Genomic DNA, 10,280 nt, shown 5'->3' on the forward strand with positions numbered 1-10,280 from the left:
GTTGTGGATAGAGGCTCAGGCGCATCATCTTTGTTTGTGCTGGAGAATGGGGAGATTACCACCCTGCACGTCGCGTCACACCCTTCAGATTGTCGGGGGGAACTTTTGGTTGGAAAGTAATGAGTGATCTCTGGGGAGTAAAGGGATGAATGAGGTTTATCTAAGCTGTTATACACAGATCAATAGGAGGGTGACAGTATCATGACCCAGGAACAATCTCGCCATTATAAACCGTCCAAAAGGTACAGTACAATTTCAACTCTGCTTAGATCATTTCATCGTGTCAAACGGGCTCAAATGACTTTGTGAGAATAGAGAGGCAGATCCAACTGATACCCGCTGTCAGAATCCGCTATAAAACTTTGAATGGTTGATCAGAGTACTCGTACTCTCTAGCCTCGAGTGTCACCGGCGGATGTTGGCAGTAAAACCATCAAATTGCCATGTTGGGATATGATTCAACGGTGAAGGAGCTTATGAGAACGTGAGAAGATTATTGTGAGACGTGAGATAATAAATCAGTAATCTCTCTCTCTCTCTCTCTCTCTCTCTCTCTCTCTCTCTCTCTCTCTCTTTTCCATATCCACACCATAATAAGTTATGTCTGACGAAGAACGGATTAGTCGAAGTGACTCGATAACACTGGTGGACCCTGAGGAATGTAATGAGGACGATGTTACCTTCAAGACTATGTCAGAGATTCCCGCGGGGTCTGTTCCAGCTTTTCAAGTGACAATTCGTAGATCTCAAACTTACGGGGATCTGAAGTTTGAGTTTTTTGCCAAGACATATCTTATCCACCAGCTGCAGACCTGACAATGTGATACATCTCACTATCATACACTCACAAGAGTAAGTGAAAATCGGAAAGTCCCTCAAAAGTCATAACTTCCGTGATCCGAATCACGCTGGATAATATGACGAATTGACCCCATTTTCCATTACTACTGTGTTACATACTGATTGTCTGGCCTGTGAAGGGTATAAATTTGATACACTGACAAGTCAGGTATATATCTATCTCTCAAATGATGACCACTCTGCTCAAAAGATAATGCCGGTAAACACGGAGAAGGTCCGTCAAAATATCATGCTGCCATATAAACTTGCACGCCAGAGAATGCAGAAAAATGAGTTGATGCTAGTGGATTCTCACAAGCAACATCCTCGTACAACTAATGTTTCCACATTTGGCGAAATAAAAACGATCATTTACAATTATCCCACCACAGATAAAGGATGGAAGGTTCTTGTGAATCATCATTGTGCTAGTTATGCGGATACAATCCTCAGTAGATTCACAAATGAACAGATTGGTCAGCCCCTGGTCCAGTCGGATACTGGATCTGGGGACGTTCCCAAAGTTGAAACTTTGGTGGAGAAGACGCGCCGAGTTCTTGGTCTGAGCGGTAGTGGAGGTGGTGAGGGGGGGGGGGGTTGGAAGTAGGTAAATCTGTGCCGCGCGTTGTTGACATGGAAGCCGAAGTCACCTCCTACTCTATCTGAGTTGGAGATGGAACTCATGGCGCGGTAAATACCCCGTGTCATGCTATTGGCTACCGCGAAACCACTGCGGGCAATTCGGCACCGTGACACGACCCTGCTGTAAGATACTACGGTGAGGAATGTTGGTTGGGTAGACGAGAGAGAATATTGCAAAGAGAGATACGTTGCGGAGTTTCCTGGTACAGTACGAGTACTCGACTCTACTGTAATCTACCTATGACAACTATATGAACGTGGCACTTTTCCAATCATTCTCACACATTTCAGTTACATGGACTTCCGTGGAAGGCGAGTGGTGCTTCTCATGAATCATCATGACGAGCAGAGATGCACAGCCATCCGATAACGAAGGTCGTTGAGATAGTGTTTTTCTCCCATGGCGCCGAGTTAATGATAGGAAGGGAAACGAGAAAGTGAGGATATATATACCCTACCTCAGGGAGGAATCTTTATACGGACTATCTCGTCCAACCTCACACAATCCACGGTACCCACCGTAGAATTTCCTAAGCGGCCTGCTAGTATTCCACCTCCATCTGCACCCTCTGCTCCCCCAATGGCTGACTTCATCCTTCCCCAGTACTGTAATGAGATCGAGCGATCCGAGAGGCAGGGAAGCACGCGGGTCTCCCTGAAAGCTACTACAGATGTTGTGCAAGTAGAAGTGGGCAAACAATACAAAGTAATTACAACAGTGAGTTCATTGAGTCGATATGTCTGACCCACTCTTTCAACATATACCCAGATGTATCCAAAGAGAGAAAGAGCAGAAGGGTTAATGTTCCAAATGGTGTTTTTGTCTTCCCACAAATCCCTTGGACAGCTGAGCTGACACCGTCCAGGTCAAAATGTGGATCTGGACTGAGATAGAGCATGAGAGCAATCTCCCCTCCCTTCATCTTTCCCTTGACAGCACCATGCAGTCCTTGGATGATCTCACCAGAGAGGCTGCTGAGCAAGAGATCTCCACAAGTTTGAATGAAATATTGAACTGCGGGGCTATCAAACCTGTTCAGTTATGTGCCACATGGAATAAATCAATTGACGTCTCTTCCAGTCATTCCCCCCTCCTTTTGAGGAAAATATCAAGCCAGTCTTGCAGGGATGGGGCAGCAACAGGGATAATGATGTTCCAAAAGACAGTGCTTGCACGCGCATCTGAGCTAGGCCTGACTTCAGAAACAATAGGAACATCAAGAGAAACAGGAGGACAAAGTCCAGTCAGCTTTCTGACAAACTTATTGCGCCAAACTAGGTCAGCCTTAACCTTCCAGAATGGACCTTGAATCAGATTTCCAAGTCTCCCTTTCTACCACTTTTGGCTGACTGGGTCCTCACATTGTATTTATTGCTCAATGTGGATTTGTGTAACGGTACTGGAAACACGATGACTAAGTCGCAGGTTGGGTCAAACTCGATGGAACTCTCGTAGAAGTCTATATATCACTGGTGCTAAGTGGTGGATTGTGTCTCCTCTGCAATTGATGTAGCCAAAGAATGATGTTGAAGAATCAGCAAAGTTGATACTTTGCTGATTGTACTATATACTGTCTACAGGTATCCGTGTCCTCCTCTCAGTCCTACTGCAAGCGTCTATGTACATACTCGGACAGGTGAAAAACCGCTTTTGAGCAAACCCAGTGGGGAAATCTCGAAAAGGGAAAACCCGTCCCTACCTACTGCAGCACTGCCTCCAACTCCCGCCGTTCTCTTTCCTAATCCGTCGAGTTCGATGGAGTTCTCTCCGATTCGTTGTTACCCCGTAACAATTTGCTCTCTAAGTTGGTGTGGGATGAGGTGGAGCAAATTAGTTGTTTCAGCTGATGTGGAGAGAGTCTTACCAATGTCATACCGCTTATGCAGAGCCAGTTGATACTACTGGTCTGTTACGTGACAGAGGGAAGCTGTGAAACTTCGAAGCATCATGGGGGTTAGAGTGACAGATGGGAGATCTGTGCGGCTTTGAAACATCATGGGTGAAAATCATGACACTTTGAAGGGTCATGGAGTCATGACCCTGAGCCATAGAAGAGCATTTCCTCACCAAAAACCACTGATCTAGACAACCACACCTTCCTCCTGGGGGGTTTTGGAAGCTGTAGGAAGGTGCTAGACTAGTTTCTCAATCAAATCTCACCATGCATGTAGTGAGAAATCCTCTCATTGGTCCTGACTAAGAAGCTCAATAAGAGAATAAATATGTGTTAGGTGACGTACGGAAGACGTGACACTTTGAAGCTTCACGGGTATGATCGTGACGGGCTGAAGATCCGTGTGACACTTCGAAGTGTCATGACACCTAGGGCTGTGACACTGGAAAGATCTGAAGTTTCCACAACACCACTGATCAAAATTGACTATGCATTGGGTCTGTAGCTCTTGATCATGATTGGAAAGAGGCTACCAAAAAAGATCCCATGAATGCATGCATGGGAGGAAGAAACAGCATTTGGAAGTTTTGATGTTGAGGAGGCTATTGCGCAACAACCCAATCAGCTGCAACCATCTCTTCTTGATACAAAGCAGAAAGCGACTGTCTCTCCTCAAGTGTAAAGTTTCTCAGAGTCTGTAGGATATCTGAGAAAATGGCAGGTATTCTTCTGTGGGACACAGATCTTTGGCCGGTCACGATCATACCCGTGACACTTCGAAGTGTCACGTCTTCCGTATGTCACCTAACACCTTCTACTATCACACTCGCACAGAGGTAAGTGGGTTTACACACTATATCTGAGAGCCCCACGATGCCTACTCTTCACCATAACATGATTGAGAATGGCAGCTCATTCCTGATCAGAGCAAACAGTAATAGTTGATAGATCATACTGAAGCTGACAGATTAGATAGAAATAAAACTCTCCAGCACTGACAGGGATTCCCCGGACGATAGACGTTGAAAGTGTCCGCCTAGGTATTATGCCGTCATATGATCCTTCATTGGAGAGAATGGCCACTAGTGAGTCAAAACGGATTGAATGTTACAACTTCTGTCCTGTTGATAACATCATCAAGGGCAAGATAGTGAGTACAATCTGCAACATTCCAACAACCTCTAAGGATCGGGTTGATCTCGTACGTCATCATTGTAACTATCAGTCTCAGTGACACAACCTTTCACCAACAGATAAAGTCCCTGAGCAATCACCTCTCAAACCAGCAGGCTACAAGATGTGGAATTGCCCACCAATCTGCCTCTTGGGGGCCAGTTTTCCGAAGTATACAAACATTGATTGCAAAGACAATAGGGTTATAAAAGGGGGAATCTGATATTTAGACTGTCCGCCTCCTTGGCCCAAGCTGTATGTAGTGTAGAGGAGAAGGGAATTCTCTCAAGCGGGGGAAGGAGACTCACAGGCCGTGTGACTTTGACATGAGGCTGCCAGGCAGTCCAGTCACGAATGCATTGAGGTACTTGAGAAGTGAGGCTTCACACGAGTTCCTGATATGGAGATCAACTACAGGCATCGACCATCAATCGTTTGTCGAGCCTCAGATTTCCGTGCGACCTATCTTCGGCTCTTGAGGCGTCTAGGAGTGAAATGATCATAGACACTTTCTCTCATGACGTGTGTGAATATCTGTGAGTTATTCTGATAGATCTTCTGATGCACAGCTCTTAGAGTACAAAGGTGGAGATTGATGGGAAGGTATAAACTAAGCTGAATCTTTACCAGAAGCCGCGCACGGCCCTTCCTTTTTCTCGACGCCTCATCGTTTCCCAGGTTCATGACAAGGTCACTGAACCCTCAGGCATGTCACCAGAGGCTCTAGTAACTTATCGTTCCCTTCATATCCGGTTCTGATGTCATTTTAAAAAGCCAAGATCGTGAGAAAGATTGAGTCATCAGACCATTCTGACCCTCTCCCGCTACCCCCTCCGTATACTGCTCGTGTGAAATCCCGGTGAATGACCTGTATACTGCATGGAAAGACAAGGGTTTGATCCCATGGTGTTGGAGTTCCTCCTTGGGAGGGAGCATTGATAGTATGTCATGTACAATACATCATAGCCTGAGAAGTTCAGGATCTGACCACAGGTTATAAGTCTCACTTTACCCCTGCTTCCCCCATACCTCTTGCGCCATCATGTCTGATTACCAGTCACTCTCAAGTTCACAAGATGCTGATGAGCTTTCATCAAGACTCACCGTCCCCATGTTGAACACGGTATATGAATTCGACGCACCAAAAGAGGCTCACGCAGATTCCATCTTCCACTACATGACCAGTACAGGGAGGGGTCCTACCTCCATCTGCTTAGAAGTCTTATCATACATAACTCCTGTCGGACCGGAAGGGGAGATTGATGTGGGCAAACAGTTAAGTCACAAATTGGTGATTCAGGTGGGTCTTTTTGTGGCCAAAAGAGCATGAAATATCATGTTTGTCCTCGCAGGTTTCCACCAATTCAAGTGCTCCAGTCATATATACGTTTTGGTCATAATCTTGGTAACTTCCTGGGTGTCTTTGTGGGTGCCTGTCTCTAATGTATATGCTGACCACTGTAGGCCAGAGTGTACCTTAAGCATCATGGTGAAGCTACGTCCGAGTGGCAGTCTGTTCGAGAGGTGACTGACAAAGACTATGTCCAGGGGGTAGTGCAATCTAGGGAGAGGATTTTCAAGCATTTGCACAGGATGGAGGGAACCCAGGTACCAAAAGATTTTGGTCGATTGAGCCAGTTCAGAGGGGAAAAAGACCTACCCGCGGGCTTCTTACTGGATGCGCACGGTCCATCTATAACATCCAGATATGGTCTTCACTATGGAGGCATGGTTACGGCTGGTTTAGCTCATGCCCTGAGAGACGAGAGTAAGGGTGACAAAGACGCATAGAAGGGCTTGAGTCCTCGCAGGAGTCTTTGGATGAGCCCTGTTGGATTGTGAAAGCCATAGATGAAGCCCAGGAATGATCATATGCCGTCTTGTCACGAGACATCCTGACCAGCATATGCACGATATAACAGTGCCCAACGGAACAGTGATCTTAACCACTGCGACGAAAAGGCCTATCAATCGGCGGTTAACCCTACCGCCGATCGCTGGTTAAATACCCTTCCCCGACATTCGCTCAACTTGTCACACGCTTTGTGACACGTCTCCTATCAGTGAGTACTGTGGATCTGGGGGGCCATTGTTGGCAAGTGTCATCTTTCCACTCTTGAAAATACTGTTAGCTAGCCTGTCAATCATGATTTCGTATACATATCGCTATGTCATTCCTAAGCTTTCATTGGAGCGCCTCCTTGGGGTCATGACAGATGGCAGGGGTGAATGCAACCTGCTATCATGCAATGACGTCGTCTCAAACCTCTTCCCTTACCTTCAGTCCAGTAGAAAGTTGACTAGAGGTAGAAGAACTGCAAAAATTGTGATTTCCTTATAAAGTACAGCCCATATCTCAGGCTTGTTAGCCGATAGAATTGGGCCAGGACGGCCGAACCACCGTTAGATAATTACCCCTTCCATCGAATATTTCTCCGTTCAACTTTGTCAATGATTGCTAGAGCGGTAGACATGTCTGGTAGTTCTTAGCTCTGTGGAAAGCAATGCATGTATGATAACTCACCTGGTAGTTCTTAGCTCTGTGGAAAGCAATGGAGAACTACCAGGAGAGAAACTGATGGATATAAGGAGGGACAGGACGTTACGTAACTACCACTACCACGTGTTGTTCAACAAACTTATCATCTGAACTTTATTCGATTGTCTCTGGTTTACTGCGTGTGAGTGGAATGTGATAAGTATAGAGACATGTAGAATTGATGCATGCTCTTTTTCCCCTCTGTATTATCATCTAATTATCAGAAAACATGGCTGGGTCTGCTAGAGTGACATGCACCTCCGGAAGGGAGTATCTCCGGCTGGGTATGATCAGGTCCGTGAACCTCCAGAGGGGTTCGTCTCTGGCTGTATCCCTAACAGCACACACCTCATCTGGTTCATACTCGGTCATCTTGATGGGGGTGAGCTCGCAAGTAGTTGGACGTGAAAACTCGGGAAGGACCGGGACAAGGGCGGCGTCATCCATTCTTCACACTTCATTGCCTTCAAACAGAGATGTGTGAGCGTGTGAAGATTATTGGTATGTACTGAAAGAGTGAGGGAAGCGGTGTATGTTGGTAGTGATTGCTAGAGCAGTAGTTACAGGCATATGTATCTGGTAGTTCTCAGCTCTGTAGAAAGCAATGAAGAACGACCAGTACGGCGCTCGAGAAGTCCACGGATGAATCTAACCTTAGTGGCGGACCGTGGGGAAAGTGGCAATTGAGAAGAACCGCGTGTTATCTCCATAAGACTATTTCCCTTTGAACTGCCATGACCATAGCATCTGCAAACTTAAGCACTTGTAAGCACACCTGCGAATGTAAGCACTCGTAAGCACACCCGCCGCAAACGTTAGCACACCTGCAAATGTAAGCACTCGTAAGCACACCCGCCGCAAACATTAGCACACCCGCAAACATTAGCACACCCGCAAACGTAAGCACTCGTAAGCACACCCGCCGCAAACGTCAGCACCCGCCATTGATTCACCAGATTGATTTTACTCAGTGGTATTGACAGTAGGAACTGGTCTATATAACCCTCTGAGTAGGAGCCAGGTTATTTATCATCTCACTTACACCACCACTCCACTCAGGAAGTCTGATCAGCGTCGATGCTGCGTTGGCTGCGGTCAGGCTTACCACTGTCCTATACCGCTCTCAAGTTCTATCTTACTTTGACTGAAACCATCGCTGCTCAACAACCTGACCAATTTTGAGGGTTCGATATTGTTTGTCATTTCAACTAGAACAGAGTTTGTGATCTGTGAGCTGATAACTAGAGCCACGTATAATTGTACACAGAACAGAACATCGTGATCGTACACAACCTGACCAATTTTGAGGGTTCAATATTGTTTATCATTTCAACCCCTTCATCAAAGTGTCAGTAGAGATAGAACAGAGTTTGTGATCTGTGAGCTGACAACTAGAGCCACGTATAATCGTACACGGAACAGAACATCGTGATCGTACACGCAACCGCAATCATATCATTGTCACACTGGAACACCGTATAATCGTACTGGAACATCGTATAATCGTACACGGAACAGAACATCGTGATCGTACACACGACCGCTATCATATCATTGTCACACTGGAACACTGTATAATTGTACACGGAACCGTGGCCTGTCGTATCGTGATCGTACACACAACCGCTATCATATCATTGTCACCCTGGAACATCGTATAATTGTACACGGAACAGAACATCGTGATCGTACACACGACCGCTATCATATCATTGTCACACTGGAACACTGTATAATTGTACACGGAACCGTGGCCTGTCGTATTGCGATCGTACACACAACCGCTATCATATCATTGTCACCCTGGAACATTGTATAATCGTACACGGAACAGAACCTATAGCCGTGCACGGAACCGTGGCCTGTCGTATCGTGATCGTACACGCAACCGCTATCATATTATTGTCACCCTGGAACGTATAGCCGTGCACGGAACCGTGGCCTGTCATATCGTGATCGCACACGCAACCGCTATCATATCATTGCCATCCTGGAACGTACATCGTGCACGGAACCGTGGCCTGTCGTATCGTGATCGCACACGCAACCGCTATCATATCATTGTCCCACCATTGGAACATCGTATAGTCGTGCACGGAACCGTGGCCTTCATATCGTGATCGTACACGCGACCGCAATCATATCATTGTCCCACCATTGGAACATCGTATAGTCGTGCACGGAACCGTGGCCTGTCTTATTGTGATCATACACACAATCGCTTGATCGTACACGCAACCGTTATCATATCATTGTCACCCTGGAACGTATAGCCGTGCACGGAACCGTGGCCTGTCTTATTGTGATCATACACACAATCGCTTGATCGTACACGCAACCGCTTGATCGTACACGCAATCGCTTGATCGTACACGCAATCGCTATCATATCATTGTCACCCTGGAACATCGTATAGTCGTGCACGGAACCGTGGCCTATCGTACATTATTGTCACACTGGAACATCATATAAACGTGCACGGAACCGCTACTGTACATCATTATTGTTACACTGGAACATAATACAGTCCGTTTACTTGTACATTGGAACATTGTGATCGTACGGACGCCCACAATCAGTTCATCATACGCATCACCGCAATCATACCATTGTACACACGACCACAATCATATCATTGTACACACGACCACAATCATATCATCGTTACACTGGAACCTTCTATAATTGTGCACAGGACCGCTGTCCTATACTCCGTACACTCGTACACGGAACATCGTTATTGTGCATCATCCTCGCACTGAAAATTGTATAAGTGTGCACGGAATATCATCATTGTACATCATCATTACACGGAACGTCCCTATCGTACACGGAACTTCGCTATCGTACACGGAACGTCCCTATTGTACACGAATCATCGCCATTGTACATCATCGTATTTGTCACACTGAAGATCTCATAATCATACACGGCATATTGATATTGTACATCATCCTCTCACTGAACATTGTTGTATACGCAACTTTGTCATTGTACACAGAACATCGTCACTTGTACAGTCATCATTGTACACCGGGTACACAGAACATTGTCACTCATACACTTATTATCATACACCGGAGATTACATAGAACTCTATCAGTATTCATAATAATCACAGGACAGATCAAGGCAGTATGGACAGGCAAGTCAAGAGAGAGGAGAATGCACCATCAAAGAGGAAACGCATA

The 10,280-nt window shown here is 46.0% G+C and overlaps 3 protein-coding genes across 3 annotated transcripts; 2 read left to right on the forward strand and 1 right to left on the reverse strand.

Annotated features, from left to right (window-relative positions):
- Nucleotides 1-1,054: 1,054 nt before the first annotated feature.
- TREMEDRAFT_65072 (uncharacterized protein) lies at nt 1,055-1,593 on the forward strand (the record flags this gene model as incomplete). The annotated part of the gene is made up of 2 exons (XM_007007275.1): nt 1,055-1,421; nt 1,508-1,593. The coding sequence occupies 2 exons, from the start codon at nt 1,055-1,057 to the stop codon at nt 1,591-1,593; spliced, it is 453 nt and encodes a 150-aa protein (XP_007007337.1).
- A 3,999-nt stretch (nt 1,594-5,592) lies between these two features.
- TREMEDRAFT_65073 (uncharacterized protein) lies at nt 5,593-6,341 on the forward strand (the record flags this gene model as incomplete). The annotated part of the gene is made up of 2 exons (XM_007007276.1): nt 5,593-5,850; nt 6,015-6,341. 2 exons carry the CDS (start codon nt 5,593-5,595, stop codon nt 6,339-6,341), a joined length of 585 nt encoding a protein of 194 aa, XP_007007338.1.
- A 1,849-nt stretch (nt 6,342-8,190) lies between these two features.
- TREMEDRAFT_65074 (uncharacterized protein) lies at nt 8,191-9,498 on the reverse strand (the record flags this gene model as incomplete). The annotated part of the gene is made up of 7 exons (XM_007007277.1): nt 8,191-8,382; nt 8,557-8,632; nt 8,653-8,715; nt 8,786-8,790; nt 8,869-8,980; nt 9,054-9,139; nt 9,406-9,498. 7 exons carry the CDS (start codon nt 9,496-9,498, stop codon nt 8,191-8,193), a joined length of 627 nt encoding a protein of 208 aa, XP_007007339.1.
- Between the last annotated feature and the right edge of the window lie 782 nt (nt 9,499-10,280).

The sequence above is a fragment of the Tremella mesenterica genome, assembly GCF_000271645.1.
Source record: "Tremella mesenterica DSM 1558 unplaced genomic scaffold TREMEscaffold_13, whole genome shotgun sequence".
Taxonomy (NCBI): domain Eukaryota; kingdom Fungi; phylum Basidiomycota; class Tremellomycetes; order Tremellales; family Tremellaceae; genus Tremella; species Tremella mesenterica.